Genomic DNA, 23,790 nt, shown 5'->3' with positions numbered 1-23,790 from the left:
CAGCAGCATCTTCTCACCACGGGAAGCGCCCGCTTCCCCTAACCGCGTCCCAGCACGCCACCGGCTTCTGCTGCACCGTCAGCGCTCGCTGGCTGCGCCTCGGCTCCTGCATTAACCAGGAGCCCCGCTCTGGCAACGAGCGCTCGTACTGTCAGTCGCTGCGGTTTGCCTTTGAAAAAGTACCGCAGCAGCAGATTTTTTTTAATAACTTGCAGAAATTTAACACACTGAAAATTATATTAATTTGGACACTAAAAAACCCACCTCAGTTTAACCCAATGTTCTCTTGAAATGCTGTTTGACAACTGAAGAGGGAAAACAATGAAAGGCTTCAAGTTTTCATGTATTTTATTTACAGGCCGCACAATACATTTTATATACAAATGGCTTAAAATAACAAAGAGTAAGCAGGCTGAAGCATAACAGTTTAATTATCTTAAATTAGGTTGTCTTGAAATAACTCCTGCAATAAAGTATTCTTCACCCTGATAAGCAAAAGTTAGTTCGATTTTAAGTCAACCCAAGGTCATTTCATCTTTAAATACAGAATCCAAATCAGTTTTCTGGTGATTCCTTATTTCATGACACACTTCCGCATATATAGAACATCCCAAAACTATCAAGAAGGGAAATAGCCAAAATTTCCTTATGTAAAAAACTGTAACAGAATAGACTGGAGAAATGTATGTAAAACACTTGCGTGTTTTATTAACAAAAAGAAGAATGCAAGAAATACATCTGAGATTTTTCTCTCTTGGAAACAGAACTCATGGTCTGAGATCTAATTTGCCCACAGACAAGAGGTATCCTATGTTACTTCAGTCTTTACCTTACAATTATCTATTAAACTCATCCAACTGTAAACTTCACCAAAACGGAAACTGCCTCCTGCACCAAGCAAAAGGAGAAGAGCACTCAAAACATTACAGCACTTACCGCCTCTGCTTCTAGAAAGCACCTTACACTACCATGGTATGGAGAAAATTTAACATGGACCATGTTTGATGGAAACATAAGAAAATATAAAGTTTGACATTTTAAAATTATTTTTCCAAGAAATTATATTAACATTTAAGGATACATGTATTTTTACACCTCTTCCCTAACACTGCTCCTCTGTTCAAGATAACAACAACAACCAGCGATCCATGATAAAAGCCGTTTCCTTTTCTTTTGGCTGATTTTAAGTATTGTAATAGTCTAAGCGTTTTAAGTCATGGTCATAAAAGTCCAGTCGTGCTCGCTTTCTTCCTCTTGGTATGGCTAAAGACCACTTAATATAAATAATGAAGTACTTGCTACTTGATAGTCCATGATTACAGTATTTTGCTATGTTTATTTAGAAATACAAACACACAACACTTACTTTTCGATGTAGTGTCCAGGTCTCTGTAGCACACTTTGGAATTGCAGCACAGAAAATGTAAACCCAAAGGAATAGGGGCGGGGGGGGGGGGGGGGGGCGGGGGAGTAACAAAAGCCACAGCTCCACAGAAAAATAATGAGGTTTTCAGAATGTCTACTACTGCATCAAAAATGCAAGAGCCACATGATGTAAAATGCCAAACTAGCACACACTCACTCTGCCAAGTGAAATTTGTTCAAAAGGGTAAAATTCTGAACTGACATAAGCACCTTGTCATGTGATTTAATTCAGAAGAAATTTCAATAGATAACACACAGGTCAGGTGCAAATGAACATGGACCTTCAGTCCTTAGATCTAGCCAGTTCCCTGGCTGCTAACCTGCCCAGGGGCAACTCTGGGGCCAGGGGTGTGTGGCCACAGGGAGAAATTCTCCTGCCATGCACCCCAAGGGCTGCACTGCGGAGGGAGGGCAGAGCTCCTTACCCACATGCAGCCCATGTGCAGCCTCTACCTGCCCAGGAGGAAAGGCTGTCAGCAAAAGAGCCAAGAAGATCCCCTGGGTTGCAGAGAAGGTAACCTCTTCAGAGTTACCATATATGGAAATGTTACCTTTCCCTCCAAATTATCCCAACGCTGTTGTCTCAGGCAAATATAGTGTTCAAAGTCACAGGCTTAAACTGAATTTGGGGAAAAGTCATTGTGCAGTACGCATCTGCCACAGCGTGCCAGAGTTTTGTTTCTGATTCATCTGGAAGTCAACTGTCTATTGCATCTCCTTCTCTCTCTCCTCATAGTCAGGATTACTCGTGCTGTTTTGGGGTTGTTTTTTTTCACGGCCGAAGACTGAAATCCATTTCGGCGGAATGATGCAACATCAGAGTACTGACAGCCCGTAAGGAAACTGCACTGTCATTTACACATGCAGAGGGGACTGACTTCTCTGCATTAAACGAGGTGAACTAAATGACTTGAAAATTTACCTCCAAAAGGGAAGCAGTAGGAGACACAATGTCTTCCTTGCATTTTTGTATTGGAAGTCAAATCATTTAGTCTGCTGAGATCTACCTTCCATTTGAACTTACCTGCTCTTTTTAGCCAACTATCACCTGCAGTTACATTTGAAGTGCAGGAAAGTAACACCAGACTGCACATTTTTAGTGAAAGCAACTGCTTAAAAGCTTTGAAAGTCTTTTGCTTGATTCTGAAAAAAGCAATCTGTGTGTATCACTGTGGGATTGTTTTTTAAAGAGTAGTAAACAAAAAGCCTTAGCTGACACTGTCCATATCTAAATGACACTAATGATTTTGCCTTTAAAATTGTACTAGCAGAAAAATGCTATGGGGGTGTCCTTACTCAAGGAAAACTATCCAATGCACTGTCATTCACAAATGAAGCTTTTGTTTTTCTTAAGCACAGGCTATTCAGGTCGTGAGTATTTGTTTCTGACCAGGCCGCTTTTATTTTCAGATCGCTGGATTTTCTGTGTGTAGTGAAGGCAACTGCCAGACTTACAGGGACATCGTAAGCAGCATGACTCTCTCCATTTCTCATTTGCCAGATCCTCAAACGCTACACAGATAGCGAAGTGAGTTTCTCCATGCTCTACAGTGTGATAGTTAGCCATATACGAACCAGGATTTTCAACTAAACCAAAACAAAACACCAACAACTTTGGCTTCTATTCTGAAAATCCAAAAAGTCACTGACAAGACTACGTTTGTAATAGTGTAAGTAGAAATTTTACTTTTTAAAAAGTAATAATTAAACACTCAGTTACATAAAGTACCGATTCGTCAACTGGATAATCAGTTGGAAAATTGTTTCCAATATGGGCTTTAAAACATTCTTTTACGTACATGCAAAATATAACCATACCTCCTCTCTGCAGGAGAGAGACCACTTGTTGTCAAAGGAAAAAAAAAACATGCTGGAAATTGTAATTAATATGAGGAGTGGCTCTTGGTAAGAGTTTTAACTACAGTCATTTTATCAGTTGTTCAGAGAGACTCGATTCCAATATTAAAATATTCTGTGGAATAGCAGATATAAAATCGATTAATTGGCACAATCATAAGTTTACAGAGAATTAGAACTAGTGTCAAACATTTGCTGTGGTTTAAATACTGGTCATTCTTCCTTTGGTTACTTCCTATAATGCAGTATTTGTGGTCAAAAGACGACAGCGTCATCTTTTCACACAAAGTCAAGTCATTACTGCTGTTGACATTTAAGAGAAAAAAAACCCTATTTCATCACTTGGTAAGGACATATAAGGTATAGTTTATTTGGCAGAGGAACTAAAACACTACAACTCCAAGAGGGAGCTGAGGAAAAACTACACTCTTCATTCTTCTCAGCACTTTCAACATTTCTCATGAAATTCAATTGGGAAATTATGATTTCTTCAAGATTAGGTCTCTAAATAACTGGCCCACCTGAAGTAAACAGCACAAGGTTATGACCTATTTGAGTTGCCTACTATTATCTGAATTTTCATGTTAACTACCTAGGTTTAGGTATTTTCATGTTGATCTATAAAGTACTTCCAAATTTTTGCAGACCTTAAGCTTACATGTTAAGGCACTTACCATTCAAGTAAAACAGTTTTTATATAAACAAGCCTGGGAGATGGAGAGAACATTTTACCAGAACATCCTTTTTTTTTTTTTTTTCTTGAAAGAAAAAAAAATAACATTGACCAAATATTTATAAAATTTTGCATCAAGAGAAAGGTTGTGTTTTATTATCTGAAATGAGCACAAAGTACACCTTCCACAATAACACTGAAAGCAGTGCAAAGACTGACAGTGACCTTTGACTAAAGGTAGTTCTGTAAAAAGAAAAATACCAAATAAATCAGTGCCCTGCTTTGATTGTTGTAAAATTATTTTTTTTTACATAAAAGTTGGTCCAAACTTACAAAAAAAAGCACAAATGTGCATAGTTCAGAAGATCTGAAAGAGTGCCATAAAAAGCTGATGTCCCTAAATTTAGCATCCACTTAAAACTGCCAAAATACAAAATAAAATTCAGAACTAGAGTTTGTGAACATGTACAATCAATTTATCTAGTTTTCAGACAGCATGAGTTTTAAGCATTTTTAATTTTTCCTACTGTATGCAAGACCCTTTTCCACATAAAAATAAAGCTGTTGAATTAACATTTTTCAAGTCTGTTGAACTGCTGCTTTAAACTGCAGCTAGGAAAAAAAAAAAGTTTTTCCAGGTAAAAATGATGTGCCTGAGGAAAAACAGATACTCAATATGGTAATCCTCTGCCTCGCCCTCTCACTGCAGATGTGCTAATGTGTCCCCTGTATCCTTGGGAATAGCCAGGTCCTTGGGCAGGAGAAGTCCAAGTCTGTCCATGCATGTGGCTGATGCCACTGGGATTTTCCTGTAAGTTACTTCCATAGCTATAGTTGTGCATCTTTGTGGGCAAAGAGTGCGTACTCTCTGGCCCTGCAGAAGTGTCACCGCTGCTCCCCAGAACCTGGATCGGGCCGTGGCTGTATTCAAACCTATGGTCTTTATCTCCACTAAATAGCATAGGGCCAGTATTGAGGTAAATGTCTCCGTAACCAGTTACTGAGCTGGGAAAGGATTCTGAAAAGGCTGATGGAGGAGGGGCAGCACCAGAGTGAGATGAAGCAGTACTGTAGTTATCCAAAGACTGAATATCTGAGTTTCCAAGGAAGCTCCTCCTTTCTAATGCTCCTGATGATCCACTTCCTATTCCATCGCTACTGCCATAATGGGCAGATGAGAAGGAAGATGATCCAAAGTTATCCTTGTAGTCTGGGCCTGTTACGTAGGAGTCTCTAGCCTGATAATCCACGCTTGTTTGTACTGGCTCCTCCGTTGTCGCCTGAGCTTGATGCTGAGCAAGCAGCTGCAGAAGAGCTGCTTTCACTCCTGCGTGAGGATCTGTTCCTGAAGAGTTAGTTATAGGCAAATGCTGGTTCTCTGTCCGATAATCAAGGTCTTCATCAGTGAGAGGTGGAGGCTCTGGTGGCTCTGGAGGACGCTGGTCTGGAGGCAAGATCCGAGGGCGTTCTTCTTCGGGTGTTCGGTTTAGAAGCCTCATCTCAGACTGCCTAACCAAATCCTCTTGACCTAAGCAGATGAAAAAGAAAAGCTTTGGAATAAACATATACAATAACAATACCAGAAAGGAAAGGACTCTTTCCTGGAACAATACAGAGGTTTGTTACTTCAATTCTCATTAAGTTATTAGTTAAATGTATTGCTAGTTGGACAGACTATTTTGGAGAAGACAACAGCTCATTTGCCTCAGAAAGGTGATGGAGGTTTCTCCTCAAAGTAAGATCACCAGGCAAGCAGTTAAAGAAAAAACGGTACAAGTTCCTTAAAAAAAAAAAGCCCAAAACAAAACTCAAGCAACACACAAACACAAGAAAATTCAAAGAGGGATCAGAAAAGATTTGCAAACAGGGATAAAAGTCTTGAGGGACAAAAGGCCACCCTATCAAGGAAGAGCAAAACTTAAGGTTAAAAAAAAACATGAACAAAAAAACACCACCAAAAAAACCCTCAAAAACATCCCCAAACCACTTCAGAGTATTTCTTTCAACAGCTGCAAACACCACAGAGCAATACATAAACCACCATACAATAAAACTGAAATAGCAATGCAAGAAGATCAACAACAGACCTCTAAACTTCGAGAAGACCAAGGAAGCCACTACTATACCCAAATGAAAACCTTCAACCATGTGCATTAGTGACAGTTATGGGTAACCAGTTACAGAATTTGACACTAAAATTGCTCTAGTCAGCATTAAAACAAAAAATAAAATACCCTCTCCCCCAAAATAGGCTTTACCTAAACACACAATCAAAATTGGCAAACTCCATCTATGAATTTGCTAGAGAAGACTGTCTTCACCAAAAACACCACTAAGAAAACCCTAAACCCTCAGAATAATGATCAATGTAACTGCTTCATCAGAAATACTACCGGCACTTGTATACCTCTTAGAGTGGGGAACATCTTTTGCTCTGTCTGCATGGCACCTGTTACAGTAAGACACAAATTCTATGATCCAGACGTAAAACATAACAAAATCAATTTAATAATCTCTCCTATACTCACACAGACTCATATCATTACATGTTAACTCTTTATCCCCAAACTATTACATCTCCACTGCTCAAGGCACAAAGACCTTCAGTACCTGCAGACGTATATAATGACTTGATCAGATGCGGGTAGCCGGGTGCTGGAGATTCCACGTCGTCCCGGCTGACAGACACAGGAGTGGTGGGCTCTGGAGGCTGCCTGAGTTGTAATGACATTTCATTTCCTGATCCATTTTCCTTCTCCTCCAACACAAAATCTTTTTGTTTTGTTTGCTGAGCCTTTATTAACTGAGACAACAGAACAGCAAATGCACTCTGTACAGCTGCCTGGGCAGCATCAGTCTCAACTTTAGGCTGACTCAGCTGAGCAGGTGGTACAGGAGGCTGCGTGACCATCGGCTGTTTTAGGGACTCCTGTTCCAGCGGTGGTGGAGGAGGCGGCGGCGGCTGCTGCTGCTGTTCTGACTGTTTTTCACCTGCTGACAAAATTCCAGCAGGAAGATTTATTTTATTTAGTTGCTGCTGAGTCTCTGGGTTTACCTTAATATTCAACACTTGAGCAAACTGTGCCAAACTAACACTTGTTTTAGACTGTAGCAGGTTTAGCAGGATTGCCACTTCATTCTGGTTTAACTGCTGTCCAGTGCTTGTTTTTGCTAAAGACAAAAAAGGTGTTTTTAAGTATTATTTAGAACTCACATATTTCAGAAACTCAAAAGTAAGACTCATCTAGCATGGCTGACAACCGGCAAAGCATGGGTTTGGACAACATAGAAATGGAATGCTTTTACGTATTAACTGCCTTTGGGGGAGCATCTATAGGAAATGGAATTGTAAGATCGAATATAAAGAAAGTGACTTCCAAGGGCTGCGCACATGCACTTGGACAGATGAGAAACATCAAGCTGGAGCTCAATTTTCCACAGTACAACTAAGCTGGGGCTTAAGGCCACCTGCTTTAGGCAGCTGTAAGATTTACAATCCCCGCAAAGTTTCCTATCTTTGACATATCACATCCCTCTGTTAAAAAGTGGCCATCTGCAAAATGCATTTCTAGTCATATTCTGGCCCATTCTAATTCAGCATCTGGATTCTAACACCTGCTCAAGTGACCAGGCTCTAGGTGTCCCAGAAGCTAGTGGTATAAATGCAAAAGCACGGGCTGAGTTTGAAGGACAAGAAGTAAATCACTGAGTAGCAGGAAAATACAGGTTTGTGATGATATACAATTTCTTCAATGAAATGGAGTTTGCCACAAGTAAGAGGAGATTATGATGATGCAGAGGAATATGAATAAGGAAGTCAGAATATCGAAGTAGTTTCTTAGTTTCAAACACCCATTGTGGTAGTTTATTTTGAAAGAAGTGAAGCAGCATGGATTTCAACATGCCCTATGAGTAGATGACTTAGAGAAGAAAGTAGTCAAAAATTAAAAAATTACTGTGTGTGACTGTGCTGGCAGAGCCCTGAATTTTTTATCAGATCAACACGGACACATTCTTTCCTCTTCTATCCCTGCTGTTCTGCTAATTCATCAATATATTAATTCACAGCAGATTTAAAGTCATGCCTGAAAAAATGGTCACACACACAAAAATATTAAGTATTTGCCTTGCAAGACTAAGAGCAGCACAGCTTCAAAGTGCTGCAAAACCCACAACCCACTAACCTACTTGTGTATGCACACCAGGATACAAGCACTTGGAACCTACTCAGGCAGGATCCAGGGACATCAATGACTTTATATATTTATAGAAATATAAAATAAAACCACCTTTTATTTGGCAATACAGAAAAAAACCATCATTTCTAATGCCTTGTACTGCTGGTTCTCACTGGGATGTCATACTTAACAGTTGATTTTGTAACATCTGAGAATGGTATATTCAACACTCAAACTTCTCTCAGACTCTCAGTGAAAATTCAGCAGAAAAATGCCAAACAGTGAAACTAATCTACCTATTCCATACTCTTTGGTTACTTTTAAGTCCATTCAAAGAGCAAACTGTATTCTGGGAAATCTGGCAGTTTTTACCAGAATAGAATTACTGAGCTTTACATGGCTCCTGTTAAATTTTAAGATGCAACAACCGGGGGTCCCATTCATGAATCAGAGCGTTAGCAATTGATCCAAGGTGTTTTTAACCTCTTCTTTTGGGGTGTTCAGAAACAAATGCACCAGTTTTGTTTAAAGCATGCATTTGTACATGGAGTTCTTTAGGGTGCCTTATTGATGATAAGGTGCATTATGGCTTCCGGAAGTGTTTTGCTTAATACAGAAAACACCTCTGTGCTGAACTGTCTAAGCTCCACTGAAAATTAAATTGTTGTCTTTTCTACCTAAATATATTTTTGTCTGTACATATGGGCAAACAGCAATATAGGTCTGAATGATTCCTTCTCTATTTCTTTACTTTATTTTGCATGGTTAGTATTAATGACTAATAAACATAATAGTGTCTTATTGGGCTACTTGTTATAAAAACACAAAGAAAATAACTACTACCCTTTGGACTCTTCAAACTTCTATAACAGTTTTCAGGTGCGGGGGAAAAAATTTTAAGGGCTACAGGAGGTCATGCTTGAAAATGCTGCCAAAACTTCAGCCTAAACATACGGAGTGGCAGAAGCTCACAGCTGGCTTATAGTGAGAAACAGGATGAACAGGAGCAAGAGGTAATAAATTGCAATAAAATATGACCAAAAGAACTATTTTATATATATATAAATATATATATATATATCTCTTTGCACAGAGTATTTGGAGCTCTGCTCTATTGTTAAATGAAGAGTTGATTCAAGATGGTTGGTATTAATGAATTTTCAGGCCCTGTGAATGCATTTACTGTTTTTCTTCAGCTGAACTCCTGTATCAGTGCCATAGGATTTATAGTCACTTTGCACAATCAAAAATGGTCTAAATTAAACTTATCACATATCCATTTGGTATTGTTACTTGTATATTTCTACATATTATGAGGGAACTATCACCGAACTGCTTAGTATCTCAAACGGTGTCCACACAGGAAACCATTACTTTACACTTTGTATTCTATTCATAAAATTGGTCTCCAAGCAAGATACTTTGGTTAAGTTTCAGAATTAATGGCTGTGCAATCTACAGAGGCAGCTAATTCTTGTTATACCAGGTTTTGGGGGGGATCTTTTTTTGTTGTTGTTGTTGGTTTTTGTTGTTGTTGTTGTTGTGGTGGTTTTTTTTAAATTTTTTTTTTAACAACTTGGTTCAGCCCCAACAACTTGCAAATCTGAAGACTAACATAACATGCAGAGGGAGTCTGTTTCATTTGAAATTACGATTGTTCTAAAATCTGCCTTCTGATTCAGCTTATCAATACCAGTAAAGCTCCTCCAACCTATGGAGATTGTGAGGAACTTAGAGCAGCAGCTGGCTTGTGGGATTACAGAAGAATTATAAATGAGCAAAAGATAAAATCCCCTCAAAATACAGAGCAAGTTAGTTGCTCTGACTAGATTGAAAAAAATAAGTAAAAATTAAAAGGAACACCTAGTTTCCAGAAGCAAGGGTAAATCTTTTGTAACAAAGATTTAACTTACAATACTGTTCCTCCCTCAAGAATCCAGGAGATGTCAGTATTCTGAAAACAACATCTAAAATTTCTAGAGGTGCAATCCAAGTAGAAGGTAATTATAAGAACCGAAAATATTACTGACCAAGTGCTACACTAGAGTTGCCCTGAGTTTTGAGTTGGGAAGAAGTTTGCATGCCTTGTGGGGTGTTGGTTCTGCTCTCATCCATGCCTAGAGACAGATCCTTCCTAGGGACTTTAGTTGCTGTTGAGTCATCAGTCATGCCCATCTGCTTCTGTCTTCTACGTTTCTTACTCCACAGCTCATGGCAATCCTGCCACAAAGGAAGGCTGCAAAGAATGATTAGAGATAATCAGTTTTATCCCATAATTGATTTTTTATAAAATGTTTGGGTTTTTTTAAACCATGTTGGTAAAATAAATGCTCAAATTGTACATAACGTAACTTCTGAAAGATGAACGTACTGGAACTCAGAAATACATCAGAAAACACTCAAAGCCAGCAAAATCTCAGATCTGCTTTTTCTGGCTGAAATCTCTTCATTGATTGCCTATTTCAGAAGCACAGGCCCCTCTGGCAGAAAAGGGGAACATATATCTTAAAATGAGCATCATGTTACTTTCTTGCATTCATACTTATGAAAAGCCTAATTACTTGTGTAATTCAAGACTTCAAAGTTAATGCCGCACACCTGCTATAGAACAGAATTTGCAGAGTAACAGATAACAGAGTTATTATTGATACAAAAGTGGTTTTTTTCAGGGTCTGGGTGACCAATTCCTTTTGTCCACTTGTAAAAGTACTACTGCCTCATGAGTTCAAATATTTGTCCACAGTAACAGACATGGCTATCTAGTGTTTATAGTTGTACAGAACAGACAATGAAGAAAGTATGAGGGAAAAAAAAAAGTTGGAGGAATAAATAGCACTTGACACTAGCAAAGTTAGGATACTAGGAAGAACAAAGCATATTTAAGACAGATAAAAGCAGAGGCAAAAAGTCTCCTAAGGAAGTCATCTGCCACCAGTTCTGTCCTTCCATTACTGTTCCCTGCAGGCATCCCAATTCTGATTTCCTGAGGAACACAGACTCATCCCATAGATAATGGAAATACTGAGACACGCAGTAAAAATAGTGCCTTCTGTTTTCCTATTACATATTAATAACTGAGTGGTTCCCTCACCCAGGAACATGGAAAAATTAGGTGACAGATGACAAGAACCACTGGAAAGGCAATTATGACAACTGCTTCCTTTATTCTGTTCCTTCACATACCAGGTCAAAGACCTGCCAAGTATTTAGTCAGAAACAACTGGAAGCAAGCAAGAACTCATTGCGAGAAGTACCCTACAGTCCTTGCAATCAGCACTGTCACTTTCTTTGAACGAACAGCTGTTTCTTCCCAAAGCAGAACTTTAGTCTTTCATGAGAACAGTCAACACTTTCCTGTGCAAGCTCTGTCAGAAGTGAGTGCGGTTCCTCTTAATTTCTAAAAGGACCCCAAGGCCTAGTTTGTTTTGAATTTCCATATATCAGCTTCTAGAATGGATGCGTTACCAAGCTCCTGAAGAAAACCAAATTTCTTCCCATTCACTTACTTTAAAATGCATATAAGCAACATGCTGTACAAGTGGTTCTGAGATTTTAGTGAACAGCCTAAAATTGCTGATTACTGATATTCAGACAGTGATATATATAGTCATATTCAGGCAGTGAAACCTCTTAGCCTTATGCATCAGGAGCATTAGTAACAACCGTGTGTATGTAACAGGTAAGTCTCAAAAGATTTTAAATAAAGTTCTTAGATAAAACTCAAACATTTTTACCAGTTAGTAATGAATTAAAAAGAAGTCTGTACAGGCTGCCTTGAAGGTACAATTTACTCAAACAATAATAAATGTTCTATATTGTGACAGCTAACTTGAGAGAAGAATGAAACCTGCAGATTCTGTAATACCTTTTCATTGCTTTCCTCAGGGCCTGTTCCAATATGAGTTGTCATTTTAATCAGTACAAATAAGTCACTGCTAAAACCCTACTGGACATTGCAATACATTTCCTCTCAGAGAAACTGACTGGAAAAACCCTGCACAAAGTATTTCACTTCTCCTTGGTGTAAAATCAAGAATCTCATTTGGCCCTTTGGATTTATGGTATTTCACTTTAACTCTCAGGTACCTTTGCAGAATTCTATACCCAGTGTCATTCTACCATCAAAGGCGGCAATTCAGATTCATGGAGGACCTCAAAGCCCTTGGAAAAAGTAGACACTGATAAACAGAGATAAAAGGGAAATGATGGGGGTTTTTTACATTAGAAACATTCATATAAGTATTTTTTTAAAGGTACTAACTCAGTAACTAGTACTAGGAATAACAAATGAACAGTTCTCAGATCCTCACAGTCACTGCTATCATGGTATAAGAGTCACTCAGCTGCACAACCATTTTAGTGCAGAATCACCATTAAACAACTGTACGTATCAACATTTTTGTTCTGCCACCATCCACTTTAACTGAAACACAATAAGCTTAATGAAATCAGTGCATGTTAACATTTCATAGAGATAAGGATCATTACCAAAGGAAATTACTTACTCTGGAGGAGGCATTTTAGATGGTTCCACATCTCGCAGAAACTCGCACTGAAGAGCTTGTTCAGCTGTGCAGCGCTTGCTGGGATCCAGAGCAAGCATATAATCGAATAAATCTAATGCAGCTGGTGGGATGCTACAAAAGAGCAAAATGGAGAAAAACATCACATTTTTATTTTGAATCACACACTTCTGTGCAAAATTTTAATAAACACATCCTTTCCAAAATAACTGATCATTAAGTCCTCAGTTAACTTATGTCCTAACAAAACCCACTCACAACTTGAGCTTGGTAGTAAGAGGCAGACATAAACTTCACCTTTTATTACTCGTGCAAGCATATAACCCAAGCTTTCTTTCCTTTGTGTAGTTTAATTGCTTGAAACATTGTCCTTACAAAAAAACCCAAACCACATTTTTAAGCCAAGACTATACTGTTACTTTACACTTTGGAATTTGGCACCCAAGGAGTTGCAGTTTTGATTGGTCCACAGACAATAGTTCTATTGCTTTAAAGATATAGGTCTCTTTGGTACAAACAGGATGATACATTTCTCCTGAAACCCACAGTAACTGAAGGAGGGGAACAAACCCTTTAAAATAAGCTTACAACTGTTTTCCATAACTTTCATGTGTGATATTTGCACAAAACTAGTGTAACGGTAGTACTTTAAAATACATGGTTCAGATAACTCCTCTGTGTTGAATGAATTTATGACTCAAAAGACTGTAATGTTAACCAGACTACATATTTAGCTGTAGCCAGTTGTCCTAATAAAAACCAATTAAGCACTCTGAGCTGTTTTTTGGACAGGGACAACAAGCAGGTGTACCAATCATGGAAAACAAATGTTTCCTTAGGTGAAATCTGACAGGTGGCTGAAATTTAGGGCCACCTTCCCTCTTCTTGAAGCTCCTATTAAATAACGGTTAATACAAGCTCTGTGGGTATCATGGGAAGGATAAGAACCTAAAGCCACTTTTCTTTACACTTAATCTATGTTCCTTCTCCAGAAAATAGTGAAGTTCATAAAGTCTCCAGGAAAGATTAATGCTATTATAGTTGACTAAACTAATTCTTCATCCTTACAAAGCAAACTCTTCTCTCAGTTTTCGACGATACTGCTTCTTTGGTTTCATTGTGTTGAAATAAGCTAATTTTATAACATCAGGCCACACTGCTGGACAAGGACTCCCGCAAATTCGGCTGTACCAAAAAAAAGGGAAAAAAGCATATGAGAGCCAAAACCACAAGTGAGCAAAGCTGTCATATTATTCTTGCATGTACAGTGAACACAGAAATAATGTTTTAATTTTAAAGTTCAGGTTCTTTTAGCTAAAAAGTCTCTCTACTGTCCAATGCTCAACACCACTAAATAATGGTGAATTGTCTACAAAAGGTATTCACCCTGCACAGACTAAACTTACTTTAAGAAGTCCACTGTTTCTTGCCTCACCCTATCCCAGGCATCCTCCACACAAATATTTTGAAAAACTTAGCCAACTATGTCTGGACAGTAGTCCAGATATTTGACTTGGAGAAATGGATAGTCCAGGCTTAGAGTACTAATTAACTTTTATGTCCTTAGCTCCCAATGCCAGTGAAGAAAGAGACACCGATTAGCTGAAAAAGCACTCCTCACTGAGAACTTAGTTGACACTGAAGACATAAGAGGGGGGAGTGTGTGTGGGGGTGGGTAGTGGTGGTGGAAATCTCAGTAAGGCCTAAGGGCAGAAGCAAGATCTGACCACTAGAAAATCTGTGTATTTTTTACTTCACTTATGAGTTTTATGTCTCAAGCCTCATCTATCTCCACAAATGGAGTTGCCCATAGTCTTATTCCTCTCCCTCCATCCCCACCTAATTTGTCCAGCCGAGGATGGCTAAGCACAGATTGACCAACACCACACTTCTGAGCAGAACTAAAGAGGCATTTTACCATACATGCAAGGTTTCAAACTCTGATGCAGGCAGTCATAAAAGGACATTTTGCAAATACATTTCCCTAGTTCACCCCTCCCATTTATTAGATTTAAATGGTTGGTGTAAGAGACCTAATGATCTAGTAGTTACGCCCCGAATGCTAGGCAAACCAATATGACTTTACGCTGGTTGGGGTATGCAACTTTCAGGAAGGAAAAGAAAATAATAAATCTATCTTTTCCTATCAGAATTTACTTCAGCTCTACCTTTGAACATTAAAGTTAGAAAGGATAAATGTAGAATTGTTGACTCTAACATGATGGTGGTAAAGATGTTGATAAAAATGATATATTACATTTAAACAGCCAAAAATGCATAGCATCTGTGAAGAGGAAAAATGAGCTACAAAGAGGAGCTTCCAGCAGGAGAAGGAAATTGCAAAATTTTAGCATGCTGTCCCAGAGGTACAACACAAATAGAAACAAAACTTCAAATGACTGCACTGTGACATGCGTCAATGCCATCTAGTGCTCAAAAGCAAAAACTTCCCAACTCAGGAGTTTAGTTCTCCTCACACCGAGAATGACCACTGATATGCTTCACACCTCCTAAAAACTTCATTTTTCCAGGCCAGCTAATAACACATTACACAGAAACATGCTACTGTTTAATCTCTTTTGAAAAACATCTCAATATATAACTTTGTAATATTTTTTTATTCATTTAATTTTTAAAATAACGTTGACCATTTACTGTTCAGGTTCTATAAGTTCTGTAGGACTCACCCTCTTTTCCCCTTGTTTCTAGGAAGAGGACCTCTCCTCACTTACGAGGTCAATTATGATATCAGAATCAAGAGCAATTTTTGTTTGCTGAATAAAGGGAAAAAAAAAGATGCTCTGGTTCCACTGAGTTATATACATATCACTCTATGATTTACTGAGATAAGGAAAGAAACAGAATTTTTACATCCATAAAGTGTCTGGCAGTTTGTAAGGGAACAGAAATATTCCCACAAAAATAATAAAGCCCAGGTGCGTTGTGTGGAAGGCTTGAAACAAAAACTCAAGGCCAGTAGCATGCAAAGTACCTACTCCTCCCAAATCCCACTTGTCATAATTGTCCACATTTTCATTTTGATTTGCTCCAAGGAAGCTGTAACATTATCTTAAAAAATAATGGGCATTTTGACTACTCTCTCTTTACAACTTCAGTCATAGGCAACTCCAGCTGCTCTACAAAAAAACCCTCTTACTACTCAACTATACATTGCTAGGACCACAGAATACTCACAGAAAACCCTTCTCCATGTCCGACCAAAAGTAATTTGCTTTACATGCCCCTCAAAACCTCTAACATCTCACTTAGGGCAATCACTGAATACTTGTAAATGCTCGCAGTGCGTCATCTCCAATTTTAACACGAACAAAAGAAACCTGACAGTTTATGAGGCACCTACTATATGGTAGTGCTTGCAAGTTACCTTATAAGTTCCAGTTGAGCAAGTTCTTGATTTGCTTGAAATATTGGCTTTTTTGTAAAAAGTTCACCCAGGATGCAGCTGTAAAACAGTTTTGCACAATTCCATCATTATGGTTTTCAATATAGATTGATAGAAACTTTTAAGGTTTATTTTTGGCTTGGTTTTATGCTTGCTACACTTCCGTGCCAAACTCTTACCCACAGCTCCAGACATCGATAGCTGGTGTGTATCTTTCTTCTCCAAGCAGAAGTTCAGGAGGCCGATACCATAATGTAATAACTTTGTTGGTATATGGTCGGCTGTTGAGGGGAGGAAAAAGAGAGGACTATCATTTTACTATTATCTCATTTCTGAAAAAGTGATACTTTGAGGACTTTACTTCTGTGGTGCTGTTTAAGAACAGTACAATCTTCCACTCCCTTTTCCTAATTTTAGTTCTGCAAAGCTGCAACTGCACAAAAGCAAACATAACCATCTGGCCAAGGCTATCAAAGGACAGATTGAAGATATAAATAATAATCACATAGCCATCTTGATGCTATATGAATCCTGTATCTCAATTATTATTCAGAGAGCAATACTGTTTATTTATTACATTGCTAGTCATTTCAGGAGAAGGACCTGACTGGATAAAACCAGTAATTTCTGGGCAACTATTGATTATTAGAATACTAAGTATAGGACCTCTACAAGCATTTTGAAAAGAAGAAAAAAAAGTCACTTTCCCCTCTGTAAGTAGGAGCAAAAGAGACAAAGCCTTTTTCTTGAACCACATCCTTCAACGATTTTGATTCCGAAGCCTGGAATGCTTCCAATATCTTCCTATATTTCACAACATCTTTAATTCTCTACAGCTCTAACCTGAAGTTTTGGTCACTGGGAATAATTCTTTCGACGTTCACACTAAGGCAAGGATTTCCACTATCTTAGACACACATTTTTTTGTGGCCAGGCCAAAATACAGCATCAACACTTCAGAATGGAAGGCAGAAAACAGATGTTAGGTTTTGGTTTTGTTTCAATCAGGGTGTCTTAAAAGTGATCCCAAAATTCTTTCAGTTTTAATAATTCACTCTTACCAACATTAGGTAAGTCCAAATAGAAAGCAGAGTAACATTAAGTGCAGAGTTTGAATAACCGTAGCATGAAGTCTAACAAGCTCTTATAACATACTAAGTGGTACAGGTATCATTTCTGCAAAATCACCTGAGTCTTTTTTTTTCATTAAGAAACTCACCAATTCCTTTTTAAAATGTAGTATGTTTTTGGAAATAATCCCAGCATTTATATTTATCTCTGAAGCAAGCATTCCTCCATGAAATGTTTACATGGTATGGACTTTCTCTACAGATACACCACTCATATATTAGTATATGGTGCTTTTTACTTGAACAGATGTCTTCTTACACAATCTGTCATATCTCCTACTCCAAACACACTAAATCCACCAGAACAACATTTAAAGGAGCACAACTACAACAACTGATGGGAATTTACTTCAAATTAAATTTTTATTTCATTATGCTCCTACTAAATTCTGTACCCTATTGAAAAGTATATAATTCTAAACAACAGTAAAACAAATGCAAAATATATTAATTTAAAGCAGCAGCTATTATACACTTGTTGGTATATATTAATTATGTACATTACTGCAGGCCAGAAGCTACTCAGAAGGAAAATAAATGACAAAAGAATGGTCAAAAATCTACTAATGAGATTCTAATTATCCTTCCAAGTTCAACTGGCAATTCTATTACCTAGCATAATTACATTTTAATCTTGGTTTCATTTATGTACAATGGTGTAATAATGTTGTTGTTTGATGTAGAGTAAAAATCTGTTATTTGCACTATAAAGACACTGAAGTTTCAATCGTTCAATTCTTAATGAACAATTAGTTTTTCAAGTAAAATTTAAATTAATTTAAAAACAGATGTTAAAAAACCCATGGTAAACCAGAGGAAAAAAAATTAGGTCAGTTTGGTGCACGGTAAAATAAGAAGGTAGGATGGCATCAATCCCTTTTATAAGTACATCCAAACCAAAAATTAATTACCCAGCAGCTGCTTAAGATTATTTTACCCTACTACTATACTCAACAGTTTTCATAACTGTACTTAAGCATATGTTCCTGAAATAACAGCTCCGAAGACAGTGAAACTAATGCTATCAGATTCAACAACAAGCTCAGAGCTCTGTGAGAAAACAATAAACTCATAAAGCTAACATTATGGATATTATTTCCCAAATTAGGCATGCAGAAATCAAAGTAAGCTCAGGTAGCCAATATCTCTGTATCCAACCACCCGATGTACATACTGTAATGTACATAGTGCAATGAACATTCAGCTTGAATTTTGAAAATCCAACTCCACATGACAAACACATGACATTACAATATAAATACTGAAGTTCTTAACCATAAAAACTGTGCACCTGTTTCCTGGAGTACAAGCATAATGAAGCCAAGAACAACAGAAGCACAAGTCACAAGAAGTTTCAGAATAACTTTTATTTAAACTTGTATCTGTTTCCAGCAGATTCAACAGCACTGACTGCCTAAAGAATACAATGAACCTCTTCAAATGTAAGGTTAAATCTTACACGAAAGTAATGCTTTTTTAAAAGAAACTGTATAGTAATTTGTGTCAGCAAAATAATTTTGCTTTCCCTAAATAAACTTTTCCTAGGTATACCAACAGAAGGAACGTACTTTAGGTTTACAGGACCAGAAACTAATTGTACAGACCTACATATTGATGCAACCTACTTAGGCCTGCAACTCTTCATTTCCAATCAATACATGGCCACTCTCTACAGTTGTTTACCCAGGACACTTTGAAAAGCAATACACTTGCACAAAGACAGCTTTGTGTTTTTATGCAGTGTAAGACAACATGCACTTGTCTCCATTTCCTAAGCAATTACTTGTATTACAGTACAATAACATCTCCTCTAAACAAAAGAATCTTCTGGCCCTCATAATACCTAGACTTATGCAAAAAGATTAAACTTCTGAACACTTTTTCATAGTATAATTATACCTTACCTTTCTTCAGAGTTGTACAGCCGAGCAAGCCCAAAATCTGCAAGCTTTATCTGCCCTCTGGTGGAAAAAGCAAAGAATTATTTAGTGGTTAATCCTGTTAGATCCCCTCCCCAAAAATCAGGTGAAGTCTGAGATTGAGACAGCTGCAGCTGATCTTCACCAAAACACATTAATGAGGAGGCAACACCTTATAGTCTATGCATCTCTTCAGTAAACAAATACACTAACTTACTGAATAGCAAAGACAAGTAAGCAAAATTAGGTATGCTCATCAAATGGCATTTACATCACCAGATGTCAGTCAAGGTTTAGGTGTATATTATGAAGTATTCAAATCAGTAACTCTGCAGGAAAAAACTGAGGGAAGAAACTGCTATTTTCTGATGCCTTACTGCTAGCATAAGCATTTGTACAACAAACAACTATCAGCAGTCATACTTCCTTCTACGAAGCCATCAAAGTCCTGTTCTGCTCTTGTAAAGTTCAAATACAGCCTTTAAATCAGGGTGACCAACCAGATAAGGGCTTCTATTTTTGCCAGCAGCCAACTTGTTGAATGACACAACCCCTATCCTCTTCTTGAGTGTTCCTATATATGAGGGGAAGAGTAGAAGATACAGAGCTCTTGCTTGGCAGTTTCCATGGCTAAAAGGCACTGCTCAATGACCAGAAAAACCCACCATCTGTAAACACTGGCTGATTTAAACAGAAATCTATCTGCAAGCTTCTCTAATACACAAACTGAATGTTGGAATGTTACATGGGGTTTTTGTTTTCCTGTACTTATGAGCTCTTAAAATTCCCATCACTTTCAAATACATGCAAACATCACTTTCAAATAAATTTTATTTTATCAAATCAGGGCAAGACTTGCTGATGTGTGTAAGAATAATCATTTTGTGATAATTAAATACACAGGTGATAGTTTCCATTCCATTTTTCCCCTCAGATGTGTGCTTGGAATTGCTGTAACACTTGGAGAACCCCCATAAACAAAGAAATGTTCCCCTCAAATTTACATGCTTATTCCTCAGAGAGCATACTTGTGGAAGATTAATGAATTTTTGAGAAAGGCATTTAAATTGCTGTAGCGGATATATAATCCCTATGTTTAGCTTAAGGCTGTAACTGGTAATGGGATTTTAGAAACATTGGCTTAAAACTATTCAGATCAACTATCAGCTTTTTATTCTTCCAGTGGAAATGTCTAAGGATGCTCAAAAAATATCCTAGGGGAAAAAACTCTGTATCCAGGACTGGAGAGAGCATAGTACAACAGAAAGCTCTACCATTAACGCACTCTCCTCCACTGTCAGGTTACACCTCAGCTTCTAAGCTCCCCAGAGGTGCACAGAGACAGCACCACCACTGGAGATTAGCAGGCAAGAAAGATAATATGTTTGTGGGCACAGCGAGTGATGTGGAGGCACGTGTACATCTGTTTAAGAGTCTGTATCATAATCTGGCAAAACTGCAGTGGGGTCCAGAGCTGAAAATAGTCTAATGTTAGTTTGTTATATGAAAAAAAAAAGAGGAAAAAATGGAAAATTTAATTTGGAGAAAGCTGGGACAAAACTAGGGCCCTAGCAAAAGAGGCCCATGATCCATTTTGCCCAGTATTTCATCTCCAACAGCAGCAGTACATTTTTAGGAAGAACATCTGAACCTGCTTGCTTTGGGGCTCATCTTCCTTGTACTTAACCACCATCCACAATCATTTTGTTAAGGATGCTAAAACAGATATTCCTGTCTATTCCCTTTAGCAGGTGTTAATGATCCTATCCATGAATGTGTCTCATCTTTTTGAATCTGACACTACCCAGAAAACCTCCTGTGACAACAAATCCCAGAAGCTGACTACCTGCTCTGTAAAGATACTCTTTTTTTGCTGTTATAAATCTCACTCTTACAGTTGCTCCCTGGTTTTAGTGTTGCTGTATTTGACGAACAACAGCTCTGTACTGAAATTATCCACCATCTTCACAGAGTCTTTTCATTCGCTGCTGTTGCACACTGAACAAAAAAGCATGTTTACTAATATGATTTGTATTACAAGTGGTTAAAGAAGAAACAAATTCTTCTCCCCATTTGACTATGGCTATAACTGCAAGCCAACGCATGTTTGAACAAGTCTGATCAAATATCCTTTTAAAGCATTATCCTGACTGATGAAAATGAGAACCTCAGAACTATGTCATGAAGAACCAGCCTACCCCCACTTCTTCTTGAAATGAGATGGCAAATAGAATACACATCAAATGCTTATGTCCTAAAATTCTGGTTTAATGTATTTGAACTCAGATAAATTTGCCCCATACTCTGACCTAAAAGATTCACGTTTTAATCCTGCTGTTTTGACACAGAGAAATTTAACAAACAATTGCAGGATCCAGTGTTAAGCAGTAACATTACCAGGTTAGTATTTTACAAATAATTTTAAAGAAACGAGGCAATCTTAAAAAAAAAAAGTTTTGCTAATGACTTAAAGCAGGTGAACTGTGAAGATTAAAAGAAAGATTTAAAGATGTGGTTAACATACAAATTTTTTTACATACTTTAAGTAATAGGCATACCTATTATTTAGTAGAATATTTGAACATTTGATATCTCTGTGCAAAAAGTTCTTCTTATGGCAATAGGCCAAGCCCTCCATCAGCTGTCTCATAAAAGATTTAATATGATTTTCATTAAAATGAACCAAACCAGATTCCAGCAGTCCCATCAAGTCATGGTCCATATATTCAAATACCAGGTAAAATGCACCTAGGAAAAGAAAGGGAAAGGTAGGAGAAACAGAGAGAAATTGATTTAACAGCAGTCCAAAGCATTGCTGCTCCCTACTTTTGAAAGTTGGAAGTATTTTTCACACAACTATTTAAATTTTCTGCAATATTTATAGCTGTACCTCATGTCCAATAACAGCACTGAAATACAGTGCAGTAAAATGTTTTAATAAAATTGCTTTTCCATGTAAACAATTATACTAGTCAAACATTTGTGAAAACAAATATAATGCTACCACATGGTGCTTTAATCTAGACGGACATGTACTTTCCCTATAGCTCTCAATCTCCATCCATTTTATTTAAAGAAAAATTAACTGGGTTAATATTCCCTATGTAAAGTTTGGGGAGAAATCTAGAAACAAAATATGTACAGCATTAGTTCATCCGCCATGATTCGGTGACTGATTTTTTTAAGCTTTCAGTGCGGAATTGGGTCAGAAATAAGCCTGCCTTTCTCAGACTAAAAATACCTATAAGACAAGACAAAATGAGAAAGCAGAATTAACCTACTAGCAACAACAGCTCTGCAAAGGCAGAGTTCATATTCCAAGTTGCCACATACATACATTAAGCATAATAGAATCTGGTCTTATCTCACATTAGCCTGTGTAATTCCACAAATAAAGCTATTAAAGCCAAGGCTCTGATATATATATGTGTTCTTAAAGAGGAAAAGTGCTGAGTGCTTCAAAAGCAGCAGTAACTAATCTCCAGCACAACCACTCCCAGTACGATCTACTTTTTAGTACTTAATTCTTCCCCTTCTTAACTTTGGGGCAGAGAACACAGTACAGTCCCCACAGAGCACTGGTGACAATGCAGAAACCACATTCAAGTGGGTCTGTCTACCTTCCATTTTCAAAAGCTCCCCCAAAGAGATTTCAAAGCCACTACTCTAAAGTACAAATAGCTTCTGCCCAACAAGAACTCATTACAGGTTCTAGTTCCAAAATAAGAAGTTTCAATTCAGAAGCTAGTGAAAGTCTTGGAGGAATAATGAGAAGTCAGCTTGCCAGAATGTACACACACATAGAGCCAAATGCTAATGAACTGACTTGTTTTCTTGCACAGTAGCTGAAAAGGGAAGAAAGAGTGCTAAATCCATCTGCTATTTAAAAAACAGAAAAAAGATTACTCATACAGTAAGCGTTAAACTCGTAACAAAGATCAGCGTAGAGTAGCTAAACCATAGGCCATTGCATAAGACACTCAGAGTTCATTGTTTTTAATTTAGGTCTTTTTGTCCTGCTGTATGTTGTATGGAGGAAGCAAAATACTGATCGTAAAATACCCCTGTTGGTGTGTACAGAGGAGGTAGAGCAGGAGGTAAATCAAGCAGGTACAATCCGATCCCACCACTTCAAAAGGAAAGAAGAAAGTATTAAGAGCCATAAAGAACCGAAAGTCTGCTGTGTTACTATTTGCATAACTGAGTTCACCAATGCAATTCACCAGTTCAGCATAGTAAAAGCACAGAGGCTCCTAATCCTGGTCTTTTAAAACAAGATAGCTGGCAACCTAGTGTTAGGTCTACTTCACTGACAACTGCTGAAGTATGAACCATGACATATTTTAAAATGCCTTGAAACAAAACACCTGATATTAATGCTGCAGTGCCAGAATAATCTAGATATGCCCTTCAAAGGATGTCAGCTCAACAAAACTGAATACCAGATCTTGGTATCTTCTTGCTTTGGAATACAAAGGAAAGTTAACTCTGTCATGGCAGCAGTCTACACTGTGTGTACATGACAATAAGAAAGACTGGGAAGGGTCAGTGGGATTGCAGACCTGTTAGTGAGAACAGCTGAACACAGTCATTTTGTTTACATGCAAAGTAGTATCCATGCCTTGAGCAATTTCCTGCTCTGCCCCTAGCTCCCGCGATTTTTCACCACTATTTATAACCAG

General features: G+C 37.8%; 1 protein-coding gene across 6 annotated transcripts in view; it reads right to left on the bottom strand.

Annotated features, from left to right (window-relative positions):
* Positions 1-331: 331 nt before the first annotated feature.
* The window catches only part of CDK13 (cyclin dependent kinase 13), a 50,228-nt gene continuing 26,769 nt past the window's right edge, over positions 332-23,790 (bottom strand). The window contains exons 6-14 of one of the 6 annotated variants that reach the window (XM_075054275.1): positions 21,667-21,856; positions 19,094-19,150; positions 16,239-16,340; positions 16,042-16,119; positions 13,725-13,841; positions 12,639-12,770; positions 10,164-10,369; positions 6,566-7,126; positions 332-5,483 (exon numbers count right to left, since the gene is read on the bottom strand). In XM_075054275.1, coding sequence (XP_074910376.1) covers positions 4,627-5,483; positions 6,566-7,126; positions 10,164-10,369; positions 12,639-12,770; positions 13,725-13,841; positions 16,042-16,119; positions 16,239-16,340; positions 19,094-19,150; positions 21,667-21,856 — 2,300 coding nt within the window. In that variant the 3' untranslated portion in view covers positions 332-4,626. The remainder of the gene's footprint in view (positions 5,484-6,565; positions 7,127-10,163; positions 10,370-12,638; positions 12,771-13,724; positions 13,842-16,041; positions 16,120-16,238; positions 16,341-19,093; positions 19,151-21,666; positions 21,857-23,790) is intronic. The other 5 variants (XM_075054293.1, XM_075054299.1, XM_075054284.1 and 2 more) reach the window with 5 other exon arrangements.

The sequence above is a fragment of the Buteo buteo genome, chromosome 2 (genome assembly GCF_964188355.1).
Source record: "Buteo buteo chromosome 2, bButBut1.hap1.1, whole genome shotgun sequence".
Classification (NCBI taxonomy): Eukaryota; Metazoa; Chordata; class Aves; order Accipitriformes; family Accipitridae; genus Buteo; species Buteo buteo.
The sequence above is the reverse complement of the archived record's forward strand: the minus strand, read 5'-3'. Positions and strand labels throughout refer to the sequence as shown.